Below are 26,739 nucleotides of genomic sequence, written 5' to 3' on the forward strand. Positions count from 1 at the left end.
GCCCTCCCTTGGATTGTTTACGGAGAGTTGAGTAGTAGAGACGACAAAAATTCCGAAAAGATGCAGTGTCTCTCTTCCTTGTTCACGATTTGTCGTTGTTGAAATACCATTCTAATATTCTCATTTATGCAGTCGGTGACTCATTGTCTGGACTTAATTGTATGTTGTTGATGATTACATGGTAAATAATGTATTTTCCTTGCCCTACGTTGTTTTAAAAATTTAAAGAAGTGGCAATTCGGACTCGTGTCTGAATAGTCCCCCCTGACTATTCGGACTCATATTCCAATGTGCGTGCGCAGTGCAACACAGTGGGCAGTGGGAGGAACTGATAAAGAAACAGAAGAAGGGTTCATAAGAAATTCTGTTTTGCTCAAATCAGACTGACTCAGCTCATCCTGCTTTGGACTGTACATGTCTAACGCTATCAGACAGAATACTGTTACGTTAAAAATAAAATTGTACTGAGTTTGTTTGGGCATCGCTATATACCTATAGAATATATATATACAATATATATATATATATATATATATATATATATATATATATATATATATATATATTGAATCGTGTTTGATACAAATATGGTACGAGAAGTGCTCGACATGTAGCAATGGAGCGAATTATTATTTTAATAAACAACATACAACAACAGTCAACTCATGTAACACACAGTCCTGACGATGGCTAATTGGGCTTGAAACATTAATGTAGACTGTCTCAAACATTGTGGTAAATATTAAAATAATTATATATATATATATTATATATATATATATATATATATATAATGTATATATATATATATATATATATATATATATATATATATATATATATATGGATGATCACTATATTTATTTCCGTTTTTTCTATTTGTTTCATTATCAACAGCTAAAGCATCATGGGAAAAGAAACAGATCTACTGAAAGCTGTCAAAGACGGAGATGTGGGTAAAGTGCAGGTAAGAATACGTGCATGCCAACACTAATGAAGATTCTAAGATCAGATATCAACGCCCTTTAATGAGAACCATATCAATCACGCCACAATGTGCTAATAATAGCAAACATATTGATATGATATATGATATAATATAAGTCCAGATTTATGTAGGCTTTTACAGCCTTTTATCTGCTCTTGTGCATTCGTGAACGTATTTAATTCAAGTCTCTCAAAACTGGGCATGCCACATAGTGGAAGGAGGTGTCTGAATTTAACTTTACAAACAGTATTTTTCTGTTTCACAATGAGCATCAAGACGGCACTTGAATGCCTGCAATGAATGGGCATCGACAACTGTTGCAGGCAGGCGGTTCCATTTGTCGACTACCCGAACTGAGAAAAAGTTCTGCCTAAGGTTTAGAAAACACCTTTCCTTGGAGAGTTTGAATCTGTGTCCTCTGGTGGTGCTGGTGGAATCAAGATTTAGAGGGCTCATTCTAACAGAGTATAAATTATGTGTGTATTTGAACACTTCAATTCAAAATTTTTGAAACAAACTCTCAACCATGACAGAACTTAATGTTCTTCTTTACATGTTTTTTTTTAATGCATTTTTTTTCCGAAACTGTTGTCAACTACCATGACGTTTGGTACTAATGAAAATCTGTGTTCTTTACTTTTTTAAAATTCAAATGCATATTTTTTTCAGAAACTGTTGTCAACTACCATGAAGAGTGGTACCAATGAAAGTGTGCTCTTTACCTTTTTATTCAAATGTATATTTTTACAGAAACTGTTGTCAACTACTGTGAAGTGTAGTACCAATGAAAGTCTGTATTCTTTACCTTTTTAAAATTTATTTAAATGTATATTTTTACAGAAACTGTTGTCTACTACTGTGAAGCGTGGTACCAATGAGAGTCTGTGTTGGCAAACTGGTCAATCCGAGGATAAGATTCGTGTAGAGCTACGTCATATCAATGTCAATGTTGTCGAACCAAAGACGGGAAATACGCCTCTGTTGCTTGCTGTCCTGAGTGGTATGATTTTGATACTGTATTTTGTTAAACTCTTTCCAGGTTGCACAGAAATTTACTTAGTCTGACATCTTATGAGCATCATCAGGAGAATGTTTACTTTGCTGTAGTCAGTGACGGATAGTTTAAGAGTGCCAAGAACCTCATGGTTTCAGGATACCATGCACTCTATAAGAGTTTATTATTAGTAGTAGTATTATTATTGCACAACAAGGTGCTTAACAGGTGACTTGTATTGAATAAGAAAAACATAAAATATTTATTCATTTGACCTTCAGGAGGAATAAGTGAAACATATTGAAATGAGTGCTTTGAGCACTGTGAAATCGTGGAAATGCTATAATCCACTTGATCATTTAACTCTTTATGAACTTTATGTATCACTTTGTCAAAATAAAGATGTTAAATAATGTGTATGGAACAGTGACAGAGAAAGCAAGAAAGAAAAATACAAGAGAAAATAACATCCCACAAAATCAGTCTTCCTCGATTCGGGATCGAACCTCAGATCTCCTGATCATTGGTAATCTTTTTTGGGATGTTTTTTTGTTTGTTTGTTTGGGGTTTTTTTTCATTTTTCTTACTTGCTCTATATGGCAGTGTTTCATACAGACTTTTTCATATCTTTATCTCCCAGTGCCTGCTCCCTAATTGTTCTTATATATCATTCTGTCAGTATCATTTTAGCTCTTTGCCAGATATCAAGGTTACAAGCAATTTTATATTTTTAACATAAGGATTTTCTTTTATCCTCTTTTTAGGACACAAGAGCATTGCAGAAAGATTGATTTTTAACTGTGCTGATATTACTGCCAGGGATTTGAAAGGGTAAGTAAAACTGCAGGGTTTTATAAACTACTAGTAGGAGTTTATAACTTTCTTTCACATTTTTTTGTTTTCATCATCATCATCATCATCCTCAGCAGCAGCAGCAGCAGTATTCTCATTGTCATCATCATTCCCATTGTCATCATCATTATAATAACCAATATTTTTCTGCTGTCTTTTGGGATTTTAAGTAATGTATTAATGTTTTTATTGTTTTTGCTATTGTCTAACTAAGGGTTTTGAGCCTGAAACGTTCCATGTTTGGTATTTTGTTCTTTTTTGAAGCATTTTCATTACTTTTTACAGTCCACAGCTTCTGACAGCTTAGTATCACTCTAATCACCATTGTGATTCCTCCAGTCAATTAGATTTTGTTCTAAACGTCAAACATTTATAAATAGCAGAGCTGCCAACTCTCCCAATTTTATTTGGAAATTCTCTGTATTCGTTTTCATTCCCGGTTTCCCGATTAGCAAGCTATTTTCCAGATTTGGATCATATTTTGTTATCCATCATTTTCATACTCATCATCGTCATCACCACCATTAATTTCTCCTCCACTACCACCTCATTCACAACAACCACCTTCATCATCATCATCGTCTTTGTCGTTACCATCACATCTTCATTCAAGTCACAAATTTCCCCGAGAATTTGTCTGTGAAAAGTTGTCAGGTCTTACATCAGTTGGAAAACTGTCTATCTCGAATTACTTGTTCAGTCCTCATCCCACAGTGGGTATGGACCACAAATGAAAATTTTCCATCCTCTTCTGTCATTGGCGAGTCTTTCCATCTCCTGCCAGTGCATCCCAGATTTCTCCAGCTCTACCAGAAGGTCTCTCCTCCAGGTTGACCTTGGTCTTCCTTTTGTCTCGAATTTATTTTTAAGTAAAAGACTCACAAATTACTACATTTTTATGAAGTAAAATTTTCATGATTGAAACGGTTTTGAGATTTAAACATGAGATACGTTACATCGATTAATTTATAAAGACAAACCTGTTTCTTTCTTTCCTTATTATTGCAGGAATACATGCTTACACTTTTCAGTATTTATTGATCGCTGTGACATCATGGAAATGCTCATACAGAATGGCGCACAGGTGAATTTATGATCATTCAATAGCGTTTTCCCCAAAAAATATTTTAAAAATTGAGTTTTTTACTGTTTGTATGTATTTCTATTGTTTGTATATGTGTGTGAGAGAGAGAGAGAGAGAGAGAGAGAGAGAGAGAGAGAGAGAGAGAGAGAGAGAGAGAGAGAGAGGGGGGGGGGAAGAGAAAAAAGAGATAGCGTGTGTGAGAGAGAGAGAGAAAGAAAAAGAGAGGGGCGGGAGAAAAGTGAGAGTGTGCATGTGTTTGTGAGAAGAAAAAAAAGAGAGAGAGAGAGAGGGAGAAATTAGAGTCTTGAAGGATCTAGTTAAACTGTGATTAGTAATATAAATATAAAAGAATGGATAACTGTGACCCATTGCCTCAGATTGGTATCACATTGAGATGATTTAGATTTGAAAATTTTATTCCTAACATAAAAAGAGCATTCGCTTTACATGCAAAGGGGCGATCTTTGGTGAAATGGAGATTTTTTCTGACCCTCCACATCCACCCAGCAGTGATTGAGTAGCTGGATCTGTTAGATCTGGGATAATGTACTTGGCGATAAAGTAACATTTTATCCAAGGGTTGACATGCAATTGCTATTGTCCATTTCACGCTATAGTAACATGGATAAACTCCAGCTCCATGGGCCAAATGGTTATGATGGACTCTGTTTGGTCAGTCAAAAATGTGAGACTTGGGTTAGGCTTATTCCATTTATTGAGGAGACAGGGTATAGTTTCTTAAAGCGCTAAAAATTCAGATTTCCTAAATCTGGTTCTAATGCAAATGTTGCTGTTTAAACTTTGAAGAAATAAATAACAATTAAAAGATGCGTCTCTTTTTGTAAATTGAATGGAAGCTTCTATTCAATTTTATTATCATTATTAATTTCTGGATATTTCGATTGAAGGGTGTTTTTTTTTCCAAAACTCCTTATCCCGGTTTTCCCCCTTTTTGAGTTATTGAAGATTATTTCCCCTGAAATTTTTAATCCAGTCTGTCATTCTATTCTGATTAAACTTCAAATTCATATTAATCTAAGGAAATATTTTGTGTCAATTGATGATCAATATAAAGTTTTAAGTATCAATTTAGCTCATGTATGAAAAATCTATGTGGTCTTGTGTCTTTTGGATCGGAAGGTGCTGGGTTCAAGCCTCGCTCGGCACATAGTTGAGTCTTTGGAAATGGCTCTTTACTCATATTCTCTCACCTTACTTAGGTGTAAAATGAGTACCTGGCCATTTACAGCGATGTCTGTGTCGAAAAACAATTGTAATATCGCCTAACAGACGATTTCTACATTCTACATGTTACGTGTTGCTGTTTGTCAGGAACCCCTTGTAAAGCATTTTGAGCATGTTTAGTGGATATTGCGCTATATAAAAGCTCAATTAAAAATCTCAAAAAGTAGAAAAAGCGACTCAACTAGTCTTGGAAAACCTGCCTTCCATTTTCAAGTCACTTTTTCGTTTTCTGGTTCATCCCTACATAATCGCATTATTTAGACTACCTGGTAACATCACAATTGTTTTTGGGTTTGTTTTTTATTTTTTTAAATTTTACATTCCGATTAAAAATTTTCTCATATTCTCGATTTCCAGCTGCTCTCATATAACTGTGTCCTGATTGATATTCGTTACAGGTGAATACAGAGAACATGGACGGAAATCTTGCTCTCCATATTGCCTGTCAGTCCAGAATTGAAAATAGTGAAAACATCATCAAGAAACTCATAGAGGTAACACCAAATTTGTTTTATACCTAAATTCAACGCTTTTCAGGACGAGACGGCTATCACAAATTTTTTTCATAACTCGTATGACAGACCTGCTTTCGACTCCAAAAAGTTTGTAGAAATAAGAAATTTTGTCTTCATTTTTAGAACTAAGTAAGCATTTTTAACTCATTATCATTAGAACAAATAAAAAATGACAATTTGGTGCGAGACTACAATTTTAATGTTTTTCGAAATGTTGTCTAATCCTTGTGAGATTATATTGTTGATTTTTACAGTTAACTATAGTGGTCACCATCTTTTATATTCTAAGAACTACAAATTTTTAGATTTTCAAAAAGGCAGGTCTGGATGTGATCACTTTCCTCACACTTTAGATAGAATTCAAGCCATTTTTAGTTATGTCAGTGTTAGATGATAAACCTTCATACATATTATCTCATTCATCCTTAGTGTTTCATTCATCATGTTTTGTTGATAAATTGGAAACCCGAAACATCCTCAGTATCTGTCTTCATCTAATAAATTGAAGCTTACAATTCAATACTTATCTTTATTTTTTCCATGATAAACCTTATAATCTTGCTTTGATATTATTTTTTTTAAGTAAAAGAGGTCTAATATATTAAAAAAAACAGTTTCCAATGGATGATTGTGATCTTGGCTACACAGTCTCAAGGACGCTTGCCCTGGATTGTGCGATTGTCAGCATGCCCTCTGCTTCTTGGATCTCTAATAATTTTTTTGCGTGTCTTATGACCATGTTCCATAGCTTTGTCACAAATACTAGGTATTTTTTGTTACTGAGAAAGACCAAATTTTTATTCACAAATTTCTGTTGTTCTAGGCTAATCATAGCATTCCTTTCAATAGACTTTTTTTTTTCTTTTTTTTGTTTTGTATTTTGTCAGGCAGGTACCAATGTCTGGATTAAAAACAAATTTAACCACACAGCTCTTGATTTAGCTGCGATGTATGGCCATAATGGTAAGTGGTTGTATCATTTTTATAGGACATTGCCTCTTATTGTTGCTAATATAAAGATAAAATGTTAATATTATTATATTCAAGAAATGAAGTGAGTTGGAAAGCGCCAGAAGACAATAGAGAATAAAAATTTTGCATGGGTGATGGGGGCTCGAAACTGCTACCTTACTGGTACGACAACTCCGCCTGGCCGGGGAGAGCATGACCTTACCATAGGAGCTATCCACCACTCCATATATTATAATACTCCACTTTTTCACTACTTTGTCTTTTAAAAGAGAATTTCGCATGTTAGGGATAATGTTTGACTCAGTCATTGTCTTGTTTTGTTTTGTTTTGGTTTTTTTTTCGTAGGGATGCCAGTTCTGTATATTGTTGTAGAAAAAAGGTTTATTTCAGTAGTTTTTTAAGTCTTATAGTTAATTTTCTCAGACTTTTTTTTATAATGAAACCCTTTTTAGAATTCTATAAATGTGTTCTTCTTTTTAATGCATTGATCTTGTATGTACATTTATGGCTATATATTGAATGCAAATTTTATGAATTCAGATAACAAGTATTGCTCACTGGAATAATTTCACAATTTGATGATTTCTTGAGGTTTGAAAAGAAAAACTGAATATGATCTATAAATGAAAATTTATAAAATCTTATTGATTCTCCAATTTCAATGAATTGACAGTAGAATATAAAATCTGTGGTTGATACACATGGAAACACTGGTTTGGTTTGTAACAACGTAACAAATTAAGGGGCAAACACTGGTGTAAGATAAAGATCTGAAAAATTATGTATGAAACAGTGTCAGACAAAGCAAGAAAGAAGAATACAAAAAAAAAAAAAAAACCAAAAAATCAGTCTTCTTCGACTAAGGATCGAACTCAGACCTTCCAATTACTGAACAGACTGGTAATCAGGAGGTCTGAGGTTCCATCCCCAGTCAAGGAAGTCTGATTTTTGGGGATGATTTTTTCTTTTTCTTGTATTTTCCTTTCTTGCTTTGTATGGCACTGTTTCATACTGGTTTGGTTTCATTCATTGATTCATTTATGTTTTTTTATATTTTCCATTTCCAGATGGTCTGAAAGCTTTGCTAGACTACGCACCTACTTTGAGGAACAACAACACAGCTATTGTGGAGGCGTCGATCAGAGGGTTTGTCAAAACAGTTGAGATTGTACTGGAATTAGGCATCAGTCCTAACAATATGGATGACAACCATGGAACGTTTGCACTACACGAGGCTGTCAGATATTGTCGGTGAGTTGGAAGAGATGAGGGCGTTTTGGTTCATTTAACCCAGTTTGCTTTCTGAATCGTTTAGGCTAGAACGGTTTCAAAAATTGTTTGGATGTGAAAGAATTAATTGCATCTTCCCTCATTATTTGATATCTCGCTGACCTTAACACCTTAGTTTGTGGAAGAAGTCAAGTATAAAATGAAAATTGGGAATGGCGCCCATAAAAAAAAAAAGAAATGAGGAGCAATTGGTCATCTGACCCCCCCCCCCCCCCCCTTCCTTTCCCCCTTCCTCCAATAATTTTTTTTTAATGATGGTGGTCATCATCAGCGGCTGACTGACAATTTTAGGTAATTAAGATCAGAAACTTTACTTAGTACAAAAGTAAGGTGGATATATAAACAGAAATTTGAAACAATATGAAAAAGAGATTTTGAAAAAGGATAATGAAGGACTAGTTAGGAGGAAACAGTAATAAAAATGACATTTGGTTTGATAGAGTAAGAATTTATTATAAATATGTTTTGCCTGCTTATTATACAACACTGAATTAAATATTTTTTTGTAATGTCTCAATTGTTTCTTTAGATAACTATTTATTTATTTCTATTTTATTGCAATGTTTAAGATAACAATGAATTAATTCTTTGGGGGGCAATATCTCATATGTTTATTTATATGATAATTATTTATTTATTTTTATTTTGTTGCAATGTGGCTGCTAGGATGCAGGTATGTTGAGTATTTTGTGTTGTATTTTGATCGTCAAAATTGTTGTGATTTATCATCACCTAACACCTTTTTCTTCCTCTGTCAATTTCTACTTTTTTTTTTTAATTAAAAAAAAAATGTTTTATAAGGTTTAAACAGTTATTATATTTTTATTTTTTCAATTTTAAACTTTAAGATACTTTAAGAAATACGACCTTTTTAGATGAACTAGGTTTGCAATGACGAAAATGATTTTTTTCCTCTTGTATATCACCTAACACCTTTTTCTTCCTCTGTCAATTTCTACTTTTTTTTTTTTTGTTAATTTAAAAAAAAATGTTTTTATGACTCAACTCTGTTATATCGTTATATGTTTGTTTTGAACATATCATAAAACATTTGAGTGTGTTCCTCTTAGTAGAATCCTGTCCAGGTATCTAGATGAGACTTATAGGTAATTTCAAACTAATTACATTGATGATATGCTCTTTGAATCTACATCTGTTTCCTATTTGAATCAATTCCTATTTGTCATACTTTTTTCTTGGGTAGTTTAAAATTGCAATTCTAGAATTTTTTGGACTATCCCATATTCTTACGTTTACCAATGCTCATATGTGTTGCAAGCACCGTAAAAACAAACACACAAACAAAGATATTTGACTTCTTTTAGCATTATTTATAAATATGTCGTAGAATGAAAACTCAATTATTTTTTTTAATTTCTGCAAGAAATAAATATGAACAGATTTGTAACGTTACTGTGTCATCTCTCGTCCATCCAGATATGAGGTGGTGAAAGTTTTGATTTCCTTCGGGGCCAAGATTGACTTGATCAATCTAAAAAAAGAGGTAAATTTTGGAAACAAATTTAAGAGTTTTTAGACGTTTTATTGTTATTTGTAACCCTTTTTCTCAAAACGGTATTATGTCGGGATGAACAAGGTGCTGGAAATTCTATTTTTAGCTTCAAACATGTAACTTGGGATAAGTTTTTCTTTGTTGTGGCAGCAAATAAATACTATTTCTTGTATTGCTAAACACTCTAAGTTTGTATTTCTCATTGAAACTTTTCATTTATTTATTCTTCTCAATAAAACGTGAAACAACCCAAATTTAATATTTTTTACTATAAACCCTTAGACCGAAGTGCTAGAGCTCAGTTGGTCACTGGTTCGGATAAGTAAGTTAGTAAGTAAGTAAGACTATAAATTCTATTTTTTGCATCAACATGACTCTGACATAGGACCATTTTAAGACGATTGGACACACTTATTTCTGTTGTGTATTTTTTTTTGTTTCTAGTTGGGTAACAATAACAATAATAAATGCAATCATGTAACTTCATCCATCTTTCAATCAGAACATACTTCTTAATGTTGTCATGCTGGAAGTGTTTTTAATTATTTTTTTTTGATATATATAAATTATATATATGAGAAGGGGGGGAGGGGGGGGGGGGCAGTCCGGCTATGAACATATAGAATTCCAATGCTAAACATTGAATGTATTTGTTAGTCATTGGTAAACTTTTAAAGCAAAAAGAAATTCAGCTAATCTATGTTGTTGTTTTTTTTTAGTTGTTTTACTTATGTACCATGCTTATTTTATTTATTTTAGACGCCTGAGTCCATTGTCGAGTCACTCCCGGATGAAGCTTCTGAAAAGATGAGGCATTTGTTAGCAGGTAATTTATATGTTTTTTGGGGGGTGTGACTATATGGATAATGTAAATGTTGCTGCTCGAACCTCGAAGAAATAAATAACAATGTAAAATTGAATTCAATTTAATATACAAAAACAGGTAAAATGGATGTTTCAGGTTTCCCCTTTATCAACAAAACAGGATGAATGAAACACTACAAACAAATGAGATAATGTGGTAGTGGTTTTGTTAAGATAAATAAAACAAAAACATTGTGAGATGAGGAAAAATAGGAAAAGCTATTTTTCTCCACGTCTTGATTTTGTTTTTCTTCTCTCAAAATTTAAATACATTGTTATTTTGAAATGCTTCATTTACGAAGGAGTAAGAATATTGGGTTGTTTTTACTTAGGTCGAAACAGCTTATTTGTGTTTGTTTTTGTTTTTGGGGGTTTTTTTGGTCTTATTTTTCTTGAAATTCAATTTTTTTTAGAAAGATGATATAGATTTGATTTTGTCTGCTGTGGTAAACGTATAAATAACAACATTGTATTACTGTATGCAATCAGATTAATGACCTGAACGATGTTAAAGGCTTGGATTTTATTGCAATTGGACTCTTTCTCAAGGGTAGAATATCTACCTTATACATGACATGGCTGCTATGTGGAGGTGAAAATAAACAAAACTATGACACTTTTCATTTTTCTTTTTTTTTCCAGGATCTGAGAACATCACTCCAAGGTTTCCAAAAACAGCTATTCAATCAACACAAAAACAAGCGGCCAATGCAGACTCGAAAAGACCTTTGTCTCACATTAAAAGTAGGAATCAATGCTCGTTTTGTTTTTTCACTTCTTTGAAAAGTTGATTGGATTTGCAGTGAGCATGGCAGACCAACTTTTAATCTTTTGATTAGGTTCACAGTGAAAAATATATTTGTCACTTCAGTGAGAAAATCTTTTACCAACAATTTTTGTCTATGGAATGATTTCATTCTCTTTTCATTTTATTTATTTAACCTCAGGTCATATTTGGTAAATAAAAAAAAAGTGAGCTTTAATATAGCGCAATATTCACTAAATTTGCTCAAAGCGCTTTACAAGGGGTCCCTGGTCAACAGCAACATTTAACATGTAGGACGGGACATGACGCCTGTTATGCGATATTACAATTTTTCGGACACAGACAGCGCTGTTAACGGCCAGGTACTCATTTTACACCTGAGTACGGTGAGAGAATGTGAGTAAAGAGCCTTCTTCAAGGACTCAACTATGTGCCGAGCACAAGGCTCGAACCCTGGACCTTCCGATGCGAAAGTGAGTGTCATACCACAAGACCACATAGCCGCACAATTGATTTTGATTAGGTTCACAGTGAAAAATATATTTGTCACTTCAGTGAGAAAATCTTTTACAAACAATTTTTGTCTATGGAATGATTCCATTCTATTTTCATTTTATTTATTTAACCTCAGGTCATATTTGGTATAAAAAAAAAATATGAGCTTTTATATAGCACAATATCCACTAAATTTGCTCAAAGCGCTTCACAGGGTGTCCCTTACCAACAGCAACGTGTAACAAGTAATTTTTCAACAGAGACAACGTTGTTAACAGCCAAGTACTCATTTTACACCGGAGTGCGGTGAGAGAATGTGAGTAAAGAGCCTGTTCCTAGGACTGAACTAATCGCTGAGAGAGGTTTGAACACAGGACATTCCGATCCGAAAGCGAGTGTCATATCACAAGCCGTAAAAGTTGTTTTACTCATATTTTTTTTACGATTTTAAATCATATGAGTTAAATGTCAAATCATATTTCCTCAGTTCATCTCTGCATATATTTAGGGCAAAAATTGAATGAGCAGATTTAAAAAAAACCCAAAAAACACAATTTTTAAGCCATTCTCTTTCATTCCTTAGGCCGTGTCAAGGCCAAGTTTCAAAAACACTGGTTTTGTAACATTTGAAAGAATACATTATAATTCTCCTTTCCACAGATTACCCACCCATCCCTACTGACATAACATGGACACAAAACAGACCGAAATATTGTAGTTCCTGCACAGAGAAGAATCCCAACACGCAACTGTTAGATGGTAAAAATCTCGTTGTATTTAACCCTTACCTATGTAACCATACAAATCTGTATAAGGTGTCAGGATCTGAACATAGTAAATTACATGAATATAAAAATTGAATAAGTGTTCACATTTAGTTTTAGGGTCTAAAGAACATGGATGCAAAATTTTAAGATGATACTTATGTATATAATGTCTGCACAGTATTGGGCAATATTATGAATAAATGAGCCCATATTATGCATGAAAACTGGCAAGTGTGAAGTAATATGAACGAGTGCAGAGTATTTTAGTATAAAAATTGTTTTATTTTACTTTTCAACAATAATAATATTATTATTATTATATTATTATTATTATTATTATTATTATTATTATTATTATTATTATTATTATTATTATTATTATTATGATATAATAATAAATAATGATAATAATAATAATGATAATAATAATAAAATAATAATAATAAAGAATAATAATAATAATAATAATAATAATAATAATAATATAATCTTTATTGTCCAAAATAATGGCAATTTGTCATTTGGTTTACAATATTTGAAATTAAGAATACAATACATAGATAGACAGACAAAAATACATTAATAAAAAAATACTTTATAAATATCAAAATGATAAATGAGATAAATATCTAAACGAAGGTGACGTTTCATAACAGTTCATATACTTAGGAATATGGTTGGTCCCTAAATTTGTTGGTTACATAAAATAAAAAGAGAATTTAAAAAGAAACTGATTGGAATGATGTCACGTAATCATAGAGAAATTAGTAAAATCAATGCACCAAAGAAATGATTATTATAACATTTTCATGACGCCATGTTGTTAACTTTTTCAAAAGCCACCAAGTAGTAGTAGTACAATGTAGATCAAGCGGAATCATTTATGTATTATTTTTTTTTTTAATCGGACTGTCTACTTAATAATATAATAATAGCAAAGGCAAAAAATACTTGGCTTCGATCTTTGTGTGGCTATGTGTCTAGTGGTATGACACTTGCTTTCGGATCGGAAGGTCCTGAGTTCGAGCCTCGCTTGGCACATAGTTGAGTCCTGGTAAAAGGCTCTTTACTCACATTCTCTCACCTTACTCAGGTGTATAATAAGTATCTGGCCGTTAACAGCGTTGTTTCTGTCGGAAAAAAAATGTATTATTGCCTAACAGTCCTCACGTCTCGTTCTACGTGTTAAATGTTGCTGTTGGTCAGGGACCCCTTGTAAAGCATTTTGAACACATTAAGTGGATATTGCGCTATATAAAACCTCAAACTCAAGTCTTCTTTAACAGGTTTTCATTTTATGTTTTAAATTGATCATTGTGTTTCCAACAGGCAACCCTTGTACGTTTTGGGTGATTCCAGTCTTACACAACGCTTGGGTCATTATGGATCTACAAGTCAATCATATCATCACAGGCATTACCATTCTGGGATGGTAAGATTATACTTTTTTAAAAATTACACCCTTCTGCTATAGCATCATAAGTTACTGTTGCCTAGACACTCCACGAAGGAATATAGATTATCCATGAAACAGGATGTTTGATGTCAACAGGAATCACCCATGTTGTCCAAGTGAGCAAATTGGAGGGGTTAATAATCTTGCCCAAGGTAAAAGCAAAAAAGAAAGTGCCTGAAGCGGTGCTCGAACCTGGGACCTTTCAGATCACAGTGCAAGGCCTTAACCACTCTGCCACTTATAGATAATATAATAAGAGTGACCACTTATGGTCAATGAATGTGCTTTACACTCTTTACAGATCTGTCATGCATTTCAATTTAACCAGTAAATAAGTATTATTCTATTTCTATAGGGATCCTGATAGCTCAATTGGTAGAGCACTCGCTGCCCATGCAAAGGAATTGAGATCGATTCCAGGTATAGTCGAGATTTTTTCTGACCTCCCCTGTCCACCCACAGCAGTGATTGCATAGTTGGGTCTGTTAGATCTGGCAGAAAGTACTTTGAAATCGGCTAGCATCCTATCCAAATGATAACCAGCAATTTCTATTGTCCATTTCACACTATAGAAACCAACCAGGATAAACTCTGGATCTATGGGCCTAATGGCTCTGAAGGACTTCTACTATTTCTATTTGCAGCTGACTCTTGTACTTAAGAGTCAAAAGGCAAACAATGACAGTGTCATGCATAGCGATAATAGAGACAACAGCTCTTTGTATATTTCTAATGGCAAAAAAAAATTGAGAATTGAGCGTCAGAAAAAGAGTTCACTCCTTCCCACCCCATCCACCCTTCCTCCCCTTGAAGGTGCTCATAACAGAATTGGTAAAACTCAAGATTCATATGAACTTGGACTGTTTCGGAATCTGAGTAAAAACAGATTTTATTATCTGTTCCCTCTCTCCATCAAGTGTTCTGAATGGGGTCTTTGACTTCCCATGGTGGGCAGGAGGTCACGCTGTCTTCTAAACCATTATATCTGTTTTCCTAGTTGCTTTCTGTCTTTGTCTTGGAATTGGATTACTTACTTTGGCCTAGCCCTGGCTGGAGTCCTTGACTGGGAGGGAAACAGTCAAGTGTATAGGTATTGTTTTGGGAGAGGATATTTTTTTCACAGGTAAATCATCTCTCCCTTACGTACTGTTATAGTTTGTGTTTTAAACATATAATGGTTTGAAACATTTTAGTGTATTCTTCTTAGTGGGGACATGTGTTTGTAGCTGGATGAGACTTTAGATGATCTCAAACTAAGTACACCGGTGGTGTGCTCTTGGAATTTTTATCTGATTCCTATTTGAAACGTTCCCCTTCATCTTACTTTTTCTTGTGCGCTTTCTATTGTAAATCTATATATTTTTTTACTATCCCATTTTCATCCGTTTTACTGGAGCTGAAATGACCTAAATGTGCCCTCAGAGCCATAAAACCCTTAAAAACAAAAACAAAACAACCATCAAACAGTGATTGATTTATCGGTTTTGGCCGATAGATTTTGCAAGAAGATTAGCATTTATCTAGCACTTGATAAAGATAAATGTAAACATTTATACTGCACACATCTGCATGGTTGCACCATTTTCAATTCACTGCACAATGTTTCATTTATTACTCCCACAGGACATATGAAATTGATATAATATTACTTTTTACAGTCCAAAGCTTCTAGCAACATAGTTTCACTTTTTAAAAAATTCTATTGTGTCGAAAAATACACTGCTAAACTTTTTATTTTAAAGTCGTTTCATCTCACTTTCCAGGAACAGTCCCCAGATGTTGAAAACATTTCAGCTCCAGATATCAGACTACATGGAGTAAGTATCTTCTGTCTCACAAAAATCCTGAAATATGTGAACTAACATCTCAGTCTGGTATTATGCTGGGTTCAAATAGATTTTTTAAAAACGAATGTAAATTTGATATGATCAGAGATATGGCATTTTAGATTTTTGTTGTTGTTGTTGTTGTTGTTGTTATTTTTGAAATTATATCATTTTTCATTTGTGAAACAAATAATAATGATTAGTATTCACCTAAATGACTCCATCCTCTCATCTCTCATTCGTCTTTAGTCTTTCATTGATCATACTTTATTCATATTGTTGTTTGTACTTAATACATATTATTGTTTGTACTTAATACATATTATTGTTTGTACTTAATACATATTATTGTTTGTAATTAATACATAGTATTGTATGTACTTAATACTTATTATTGTCTGTACTTAAATCATATTATTCTCTGTACTTAAATTATATTATTGTTTGTACTTAATTCATATGATTGTCTGTACTTAATTCATATTACTTTCTGTACTCAATTCATATTATTGTTTGTACTCAATACAAAACATTGACGCGGGTGGTTGGATGGGAGCATCACCCTTGAATCATATACCTATGATGTTCGCATGGGTGTACGATCCGATAGTGATGTCGTTTCTTCTTCTCTTTACTAGCCTATCCTGCTTATTTGGTTTGTGATTGTATTTTTGACAGGGGATATTTTTTTTTCTGTAAATCTTCTGCCTGTTTGTTCTTGGTTATTTATAATTTAGCTTAAGATATCTTTAGGTTATGATTTTGATTTACATTTGTACTATTTTTGTTAGATTGCTTGTTTTTTTGTTTCAGCGGTCTCTCATATAACCTCAATTGTGTTGGAAGAGACCTAAAGCAACAAACAAACAAAAAAAAAAAAACATTGACAGCTGAATGATCCACTTTCCTTGTATTCCTCAGAGGTCCTTGGTCCACTGTTTCCTCCCATACGTGTGAAACTTTAGGTAGCAGCGACCCTAAAGAAAAAGGTGAGGACTTGTCCTATGTGACCAACTGTTTCCAAAGGGTATGTGGTCTTGTGATATGACACTCGCTTTCAGATCGGAAGGTCTTGGGTTTGAGTCTCGCTCGGCGCATAGCTGAGTCCTTGGAAAAGGCTCTTTACACACATTCTCTCACCATACTCAGGTGTAAAATGAGTACCTGGCCTTTAACAGCGTTGTCTCTGTCAAAAAAAAAAGTAAATTTCCTAACAGGTGTCGTGTCTTTTTCTTCGTGTTACTTGTTGCTGTTGGTCAGGACCCCTTGTAAAGCGCTTAGAGCACATTTAGTGGATATTGCGCTATATAAAAATAAGCTTACATGTCATGTGGAGGATGCTCTTTGTCTAGAAATTTTCCAACTTCAAAAGAATTATTGCATTGTTCATCGGAAGAAATGTTTAAAAAGCATCTTAAGACTTTGTTCTTTTCTGAATTAATGTGTTGACCTTTCTGTATAGCACTCTGAGCACGCCCTTTTGATGTGGTTGAACACTCAATAAATACAATGTATTATTGTTGTTTGTTGTTGTTGTTATTATTATTATTATTATTATTATTATTATTATTATTATTATTATTATTATTATTATTATTAATAGGATGTTTACCGACTTGCCTGACATAGATTCACATAATCTGCTATTTAAATCTGATCACCACTCTAGAAGTTTCACATCTCTAACATCTGTTTTAAACATGAAATTCAGTTTACCATAACTTTTACACTTGATTTTATTAATCTATTTATCGGTTTTACTCACATCCCCTACAGCTTTCCCACAGAAATTTGGTGACTTCACTTTTCAGACACGTTACCTGAGGGTGTACCTGGTAGACAATCATGGCGGCTCCTACATTTGTTTCCAGGGGATTGAATTGCATGGGGTGGACTGCCGAATCACTGATACATTACAGGAGGCTGGTCTCTACAAACTAGCTGATGACTTTATTCATTTGGTAGGTTTTCAGCACAGAACTTGACTTATTTACACTAATTTATAAAATTTATATGATTTTATTTTTTAGATAATTTAACTGGGTGGGGTTCCTGACCTCCCATAGTGGGCAGGGAGGTACATACTGTGTCTTCTATCCCCTTATATATGTTTTCCAACATGCCTTCTGTCTTTGTCTTGGAATGAGATTACTTTGTTTTGTCCTGGCCCTGGCCGGAGTCCTGGCTGGGAGGGAAACAGTCAAATGCATAGTTATTGTTTTGGGAGATGATATTTTTTTCCTTGTAAATCATCTCTCTGTTATGTATTATTATATTTGTTACTCGTATTTTGAATTTATAATGTAAGCATTTGAGTGTATTCCTCTTTGTTGGATTTTGTGCTTGTGTCCGGATGAGACTTATAGGTGGTCTCAAACTTAAGTACTTTGATAGTGTACTCTTGGAATCTACATCTGATCCCTGTTTGTTCCCAGTTCCCCTATGTCTTACTTTTTCTTGGGTGCTTTATGTGTAATTTTATAACCTTTTACCATCCCATTTTCTTCCTTTTTACTGGCGCTGATATAACCTAAATGTGTTGCAAGCGCCATAAAACCCTTTAAAAAATTTTTTTTTTTTTAAATAAGATAATTTAACATTGAACAGGTTTTTAAAGTAGAAATAGTTGTAAAGAATAGACCTCACTTCAGCTCATATAATTTTGATCTTATAGAAAAACCATCCGATTTTATTCAATTTTTAAAGAAATACATATATATTTTTCTATTCCCCATTTTTTTCTCGCTGATCTTAACTTATTTACACGAATTTATAAACTCAATATACAAATCAATTTACACATTTTATTACTTTCACATTATACATACGTTATACCAGCTAGTTACTTGCTTACTTATTATCATGTCTGTTCAACACGTCTGTACAAAAATTTCCCATCACTCCTCAGAACTTCAATACTTGGAAAAGTTTCTTAGATGTACCTCTAGAACTTCTTGATGAAAAGGCAAGTTTGATTGTCTCATGTGTTATAGATGATATACATATTATGTTATATGACTCAATCAATTCAGTCATAAAGTGTATTAGTCCAAAAGGTTATCAATTAAGATTCTGGACTCCATAATAGTCCTACAGAGCCATTAGGCCCGTGGAGCTGGAGTTAATCCCATCCCGGTTTCTATTGCACGAAATGGACAGTAGCAAGTACTTGCTATCCTCTGGATAGGACCCCGATCTATTGCAAAGTACTTTCCACTAAATCTAACAGACCCAGCTACACAATCGCTGCTGGGTGAACAAGGGGGTTAGGAAAAAAAATCTTGACTGCACCAGGGATCAATCTCAGTCCCTTTGTGTGTGAAGCCAGTGCTCTACCAACTGAACTATTGGGATCCCCTTTGGACTCCATACTTGATATCGTAACTAATTCCATCTCTTTTTTTTTTAATTTTAGCTGAAGCCTTTGAATTATTCAATTTATTGTTCGGCTATGTGATCTTGTGATATGGTTAATACAGGTTAGTGAGAATTACTCATAAACGTGGCAAAAAAAAAAAAAAACAACAACAAAAAAAAACATAAAACAAAAACCAATAACAAAGACCCGAGTGACGTCAACTTCATTCTATCTATACATGTATACGTACAGAAACTAATGTGTTTTTGTTAACTGATCATAAGCATTTGCATACTTGACATAAATGTGGAATGATCGCTTAGTTAGAAGCGTTTCTGGTGTGCTTAATTAAATTTCTCTTCCTGTCACAAAATTATATGATATTTGGCGTGATCAGTGATCGAAGGATGACATTATTTTTGTTGTTGCAAAATTCTTTACCTCGCGTTGTGTCCTAGGGTAAGGCACATATAATGTGTTCTCCGTTGATTCCGATGTGAATGATGATTAGATGATTTTTGGCTTGATCAGTGATCAGAGGATGACACATTTTTTTTCGCAAAACTTTTTACCTCGCGTTGTGTCCTAGGGTAAGGTACATATTATCTCATTTGACTCCGATATGAATGAATGCTGGTTGTAGGTAACGACGGATATTGTAATGGTTTCAACACAAAAAAGAAGGACGCCAACAGGGGAGCTTTACTGTATGGAATATATTTTTGTTCCCTATGGCTTGCTGGAGTAATAAGTGAACTACTGGGAAGCGCATTGAACGACGTGCAGAATATATCTAAATGCGCTATATAAATGTTTGTATCATTTACTTACATAGTAAAGTGCGACAATGTGGTCTAGTAGTATGACACTAGCTTTCGGATCGGAAGGTCCTTGGTTCGAGCCTTGCTCGGCGCATAGTTGAGTCCTTGGAAAAGACTCTTTACTCATATTCTCTCACTGTACTCAGGGTGTAAAATGAGTACCTGGCCGTTAGCAGCGTCGTCTATGTCGGAAATAAATTGTAATATCACCTTAGAGAGGTCATTTCTTGTCCCACAAGTTAAGGTGTTGCTGTTGGTCAGGGACCCCTTGTAAAGTGCTTTGAGCATGTTTAGTGGATGTTGCGCTATATAAAAGCTCAACCTTTTTTTTTTTTACTTTAAAATCAGGATTAGTTTTTCCTCTCTTTTTTTTTAAAGAGTAAATATGAACACTCATGTAGTGGAGTTCTGCATTCTACTGAATGATCCTTACCTTAATTGTTATTCTTGAATTTTTTCACTTTCCCAATTTCTTCCTTTTTAACTTGTGCTCCTGACCGGAATGTGTTACAAACCTGGTTTTTTGGGTTTTTTTTAAAAACAAAAACAAGCAAACAAAATCTCTTTCATTGTTCCCAAATCAGTATATATGTTACACAGAAAGTATTTTTTTGAATAATTTACACTTTATTACACATTGGAGAATAGTGGGTTCAGTGTTCTAAGTCATTTTACACCGTGCCGACTGCAATGTTTGTATACTATTATTTGAGCTATCTTATCTTATATTATCTTACTGAGGGCTGAATATAGGAATTATCCTTTGAATACCTTCTACAATAGTTTATAATTACAGAATCTCATATAGATAGCTTGCATTGTATCTTTCACAGACAGTTTTACAAAACTTTGAAAGTCAATAAAAATGTATCAATACGGCAATGTAAAATCGACAAATACTATCATAGAATACTGGTAATTGAAAATTGGTCATGATCGAATAAATCATTAATGTACAAAGTTCATAGTACAATGCAATCTTAATGACAAAAATAATCATGAAAGCAACAACGATAATAATCATACATAAGTCTCTGATAAATTATGATTTTACATTATTTCAATTGTCATGCATTTTACTTATTTACAAACCAGTCTTACAAAATCATAAAATTAGTGGAAACAATTATATCCACATGACAATTTAAAGTTTAAAAGATAAATAAATAAATGGATAAATAACTAAATAAACAAACAAACAAATAAATGAATAAATAAAAATTAACAAGCCATGTGTATTTTGTTTCAATATTTCATTTTGACTGCCTGTGTTTGTAACGTAATTGATTATCTGTAAAACGCTTTGAGATGTTTGGTTCATGGAAAACGCTCAACAAGTGTCATTTATTATTATTATTATTATTATTATTGTTTACAATTTCTACATTTATAGAGCAAGATTATAAATGAATTTATTTCTTTTGATTGTGATTCATTGGTTACTCTTCATGGAAATATCTCTTGTGCTGTTACTTTTTTTTTATTTTTAATTTCTACTTTATTTACTTTTAAAATCAGGTTGACAATAATGAGAAGAAGGCAAGTTTACTCGAGATGATTTACAGAGGAAGAAGAGAAAGTGAGTGATTTGCCTTTAGAGATGGATTTCTTTTCATCCCCCCCCCCCCCCCCCCCCACCACACACACACACAGACAAAAAAAAGTAGTCGAGCCATTCAACCCATGGAGGCGGAGTTTATCCCGGTTTCTATAGCGTGAAACGGACAATAGCAGTTTCTTGCTGCCCTTTGTATTGGATGATAGTCTGTCTCAAAGTACTTTCAACCAGATCTAACAGAACCAGCTACCCAATCACTGCTGGGTGGACAGGAGGGTCAGAATAAATCTCGACTGTACCCGGGATCGATCTCGGTCCCTTTATTGTGAAGCGAGTGCTCTACCAACTGAGTTACTGGGTACCCCCCCCCCCCCCCCCCAAAATAAATAAATAAAATATTCACTTAACATTTCTGACTCTTCTTATGAATTTGGTGTTGTGTTGGTGTCAACGTGCACTTATTTGCAGGTCTGATAACCCAATTCCTTATGGCCTCATTGTTGTAATGGAAATCTCAAAAACTGACACAATATATTGTCCATTACAACAATGTTAAACTAGGCCCATAAGTAGGTTCGGATGTCCGACCTGCATATATGTACACATCAGTTGGTGTGGATCAGAACAAGAGGATTGAATCAAAATTATCAGAAGAAAACAATGTGAAAAAAAAGATAACATTTCAGTTTAGTGTGTTGTTATTGGTTAACATCATCATCATCAATATCGTCACCTCCACCACCATCATCATCATCATTATCATCATCAGGATAACGATGATCATTATCATCACCACCACCACCATAATCATCATTATCAACATCATCACCATCATCATCATTTACATTTTATCACTATATTTACTACAGTCGTCATATTCTTTATGTACATTCCCCAGTGTACCCGTTGAAAACTCTCAAGTGGATTACTCCCCCTGTCACAAGCACATTCGTAGAGGAGACAATACCTGCATTTACTGTTCAGTCAGACCCAGGAGTCACAGAAGTGCTGCAGGTCATAGTTCAAGGTGGCCAGGTCAAAGGTAATGCATGCTGCCGCATGGAGTCGCATGGAGATAGAAAAGCCTCTATTGGAACATTCAAGGACATTAGTCTAACACCAGGTACGACCTTTTTATTCTTCTTCTTTCAGCTTATCCTGCATTTTGCAGGGTTGCCATAATGAATGCCACATCTCCATGTATCTCAGTTCAGAGAATCATCTTCCTCCAGGCCCAGTTCTTTCATATTGTCCTTTATCTTATCCAACCATCTAGTCTTTGGGCGTCCCTTTTTCCTCTTTCTCGCTAATTGTAAGTCCAGTACTTTCTTTCCCACTAACTCCCTCTCTCGTCTCTTTACATGTCCAAAACATTTCATTCTATCTTCCTTCATCTTTATTGATACATTCTTCACTTCAATCAACCTTCAAATTCGTTCATTTCTCACTTTATCTTTTCTTGTCCAGCCAAGTGACCATCTCAACATCCTCATTTCTGCCTCCTCAACTTCTTTATATTGTTTCTTTGTTGTAGTTACTGTCTCGAGTCCATATAACATTGCTGGTCTTACAATTGTTGTATATATTTTCCCCTTCAGGTTTGCGGATATTCGTTTGTCACACATAACTTCAGTTTCCTTCCTCCAATTATTCCAGCCTGCCTGTATCCTCTTCTTAACCTCACAAATTGTATAAATTCACCCCTCCCATTGGAAAACCCTATCATTTCTTAGTAATTACGTAAACGTAATAGTTGAATAGTGCTTTGAATACGTTGAATAAAAATTTTATTCAACGATTTCAGAATATTTTCACACATTTTTTTGGTGTGAAATATGGTGTAAAAGGCAGCTGATTTGAAATTTAAAATAACCTTTTGGTACGTATGAATAGAAATCCAAATTTTTCTTTTTTGGGTCAAATTGTCATTCAAGCAGATGGAGTTAATACAAATTATGGCAAATAGAAGTACTGCTAGCATACAATTGGTCACGAAATATCTGAGAATCTTACACAGAGGGATGGAATAAACGTACTCTTTCATTTCTTTGTATTTATTAAACTATTTTTTTTTCATCGTGCAATAACACATACTCGCAAGATTGTAGTGTTATTCGGCATGATAAAAATAACTTGTGTAATGAATACAAAGAAATGAAAGAATCGTATATTATGCGATATTGAGGTGAAGGTCACTTGTTTATTTACCACAATTTTTTTATCTTATGACCATCATTATCGGTTGTTGTTTTTTTAAAATCTCAATTAAGCAATGTTTTTTTTTTCTTCGAAATTTCATTTTCAGAGGGTCTTTACACTATCATTGTAAAAGGAGTAACCTCAAATGTAATGTTGATGGCACCAAAAGCAACAGAAGTTCGTAAGTGGTGAAATTTTTTCATTATCTTAGGCATATAATAATAATTGAGCTTTTATATAGAGCAATATCTACTTAACATGCTCAAAGCGCTTTACATTGGGTCCATGGCCAACAGCAACATTTAACATGTAGGACGGAACATGACGCCTGTTAGGCAATATTTCAATCTTTTTCGGACAGAGACAATGCTGTTATCGGCCAGGTACTCATTTTACACCTTCTCCAATGACTCAACTATGCGCAGAGCTAGGCTCAAACCCAGGACCTTCCGATCCGAAAGCGAATGTCATACCACTAGACCACATATATAATCCAGCACCTCAAAATGGTGTTTTGCCAGGGTGATCAAATGCTGAAAATTTAGAATTTATGGTTAATCTTAGTTGAAAGTGATACTAAGCTGTTAGAAGCTGTGGACTGTAAAAAGTAATGAACAAAAATTAATATAACAACTTTGGAAAACAACAAAATACCAAACAGAGAATTTTTCAAACTCAAAACCCTTCTTCTGAATTTGATGACTTTTTGTGTTTTGGGTTTTTTTTTCATGTAGCATGCGTAATCATTTTTTTTTCTAAGTGTTGTTTTTTGTTTGATTTTTTTTTTTTTTTTCTCTTATGTATTTAAATTATATTTTAAACTCTTCCGTCCAGGCCCCAAGGTGAAATCTAGTGATGATATTAGTTCTGCCTTTGAGGAAATCAACTCTATGCTAAGCGATGTCAAGGCATCTCTTAATGAATAGAACCTGTTTCAGATCTGCCCTGACTTGCCATCTGATGCCACCCGATTTTTTTATTTTTTATCATTAATACTCGTTTTCGTGTTTTTACAATGCTGGTTTACGAACCAATGGCCTGTATTTTCGTGAGAGAGTTTTTAGTTTTCTGTACGTTATATTCAAGTCATATATTTAAAAAGCTAGAAAGCTGACTTTAGTGTCGCAATACAAACCGCATAAGTGTGATCTTTATTTGAAGAAGAAAATTTTGTAGCCTTTTTTTATTGCCTCTATAATTTACCCTCTATTTTAATAAATTTATACAGGGATTTTGATAATTCATAAACACATACAGAAAAAAATAATCCTTTTTTTTAAACAATCTGGTGTTGATAAAGGTAATTGTTTCAATGGGAGTGATTTATATTCATGTTTTCGTCCAACCAGGTCATCAATCACATGATTTGTTGATATTCCTTAACAAATGTAGACACGCTGCTATGTTTACAAAAGTTATAAACATACCCATGTGTCAAGCTGAATAAAATGGCCAATCGTGATGTTAGCTGTGAACACGTTTCATTATGTGGGTCACTTTGAGCACATTAATCAATGTGACCAATGACCTCGAGCACATGGAAAGGTAATATAGATCATCCCCATTGTGTAAAGGCCACTTACATCACGTAACCAATCACCTTTTATTTTTTAAATTTATTTGCTATCTTCTTACCAAAGTAGCAGTGGAACAAATTAGGAAACACAAAGCAAAAGAAAAAAAATATGGCTATGATGCTTACATGATTTTTAAAAAAAACATTATAGATGATCTCATTTTTGAAGAAGCGTATATGTGAAGCTCAGTGAAGCTCAAAAATGGTCTTATAGTGGTGAAATTTATGGTGAAACATTATTAGCTTTATAAATTTAAATATTGAAATGACGAGAAATCGCTATCAACTTAAATCTTGTATGTTATCAGCCTGACAGACATGTCATTTAGTGTTTGATTCTCCTTTTGTCCAATGCTGATATCACTTGCTATTCTTTGTTTACAAAAAAGCTCTGGTTATTGAGCAACTTACCTGATGATTTTAAACACATGAACAACAATGAATGTTAAGAGAATGAGCAACAGACAATTACTGTCAAGAGACAATCCTAAAACTTTTTCGGTTTTTTGGTTTTTTTTTTTTTTGGGGGGGGGGGGGGGGGGTAAGTTGTTATCATTTTAACTAAGTCATTCAGTTCATATGAACATTGAGTAAAAGAAGTTCTATCATCTGAATATGAATAAATGTTAATAACTAAATATTTTAGATTAAAACGAATACCGTACGCTAAATTTATCTCACTCATTTTTATAGTTTCTTCATCTTCATGTAAATTCAATTCGCAATGCTTTGCATTTTCCCGTCATCAAGCCATGTGGAAAGAACTTTCCATTATATACAGTCGATGATACTGTCATTGCCTTTTGCCAGGTATCCATTTACACCTGAGTCCAGTTTGGCAATATATGTTGTATTCCTTATCCAAGGGATAACTATAATACTGGAATCACTTACCAAATACTCTCACCTTGGCACCACTTCTTCTTCTTCAAGTACCAAGTCTGTGCCAGACATCGGTGATCATGGTACGCCATTCATCTGTCTGATCAGATAACCTCAAAAAAACTAACATTCCTCTTCTCTTTCTTTGTCACCCAGCTGTGCAAACTATTCAAATATGTTTTTCTTGGTCTACCTTTACTCTCTTTACCTTCTATCTTTCCTGTGAGAGCAAGATGTTCAATACATTTATGTCCATTTAGGTGCCCTAAAAATTGCATTTGTCTTTTTCTTATTGTACAAATTAGTAACATTTTAGTTTCAGCTTGCTCTAATACTTCTTCATTAGTTTTCTTCTCTGTCCTTAACATCCTTCGAAGAAACCACTAATAAATCGTTTAAATCTCTTCATTCTGCTCTTAGGCAGTGGAATTGAAGCTTTGTTTTTTTGGAGAATACTGGACACCTTCAGCATTATGCTTATCATTGTGATTGGCTGACGTAATGTATACAGAAAATACTGTAATGATAAACTCAAGCTACCAAGAGATCTTGTATTCTTACATAGAATATGTGTAATATTTTTCAACAGAGCAAGTTGTAATAAGACTAGATAGCTAAAGGATAAAAGCAAAAAAAGTAATCAGATTTAAATATACCCCAAAGTGATACTAAGCTGCTAGAAGCTGTGGACTGTAAAAAGTAATAAACAAAAAGGAAT

The 26,739-nt window shown here is 33.8% G+C and overlaps 1 protein-coding gene across 2 annotated transcripts; it reads left to right on the top strand.

Moving 5' to 3' along the window:
- Positions 1 to 7: 7 nt before the first annotated feature.
- On the top strand, positions 8 to 25,247 carry LOC144975171 (uncharacterized). Of its 2 annotated transcripts, none has more exons than XM_078918968.1 (21): positions 8 to 159; positions 898 to 967; positions 1,829 to 1,988; positions 2,747 to 2,813; positions 3,843 to 3,918; positions 5,562 to 5,657; positions 6,566 to 6,641; positions 7,718 to 7,901; positions 9,378 to 9,444; positions 10,213 to 10,279; positions 10,960 to 11,061; positions 12,239 to 12,337; positions 13,675 to 13,777; positions 15,565 to 15,618; positions 16,549 to 16,616; positions 17,404 to 17,588; positions 18,536 to 18,592; positions 21,325 to 21,385; positions 22,263 to 22,487; positions 23,670 to 23,744; positions 24,398 to 25,247. In XM_078918968.1, the coding sequence occupies exons 2-21, from the start codon at positions 908 to 910 to the stop codon at positions 24,487 to 24,489; spliced, it is 1,974 nt and encodes a 657-aa protein (XP_078775094.1). In that variant the 5' UTR covers positions 8 to 159; positions 898 to 907; the 3' UTR covers positions 24,490 to 25,247. The 2 variants fall into 2 exon arrangements, with proteins under 2 accessions (XP_078775094.1, XP_078775095.1); XM_078918969.1 differs by having other exon boundaries at positions 22 to 181.
- Positions 25,248 to 26,739: the final 1,492 nt, after the last annotated feature.

Source organism: Berghia stephanieae, chromosome 6 (assembly GCF_034508935.2).
Source record: "Berghia stephanieae isolate SIO BIC M18660-M18661 chromosome 6, UCSD_Bste_1.3, whole genome shotgun sequence".
Lineage (NCBI taxonomy): Eukaryota > Metazoa > Mollusca > Gastropoda > Nudibranchia > Aeolidiidae > Berghia > Berghia stephanieae.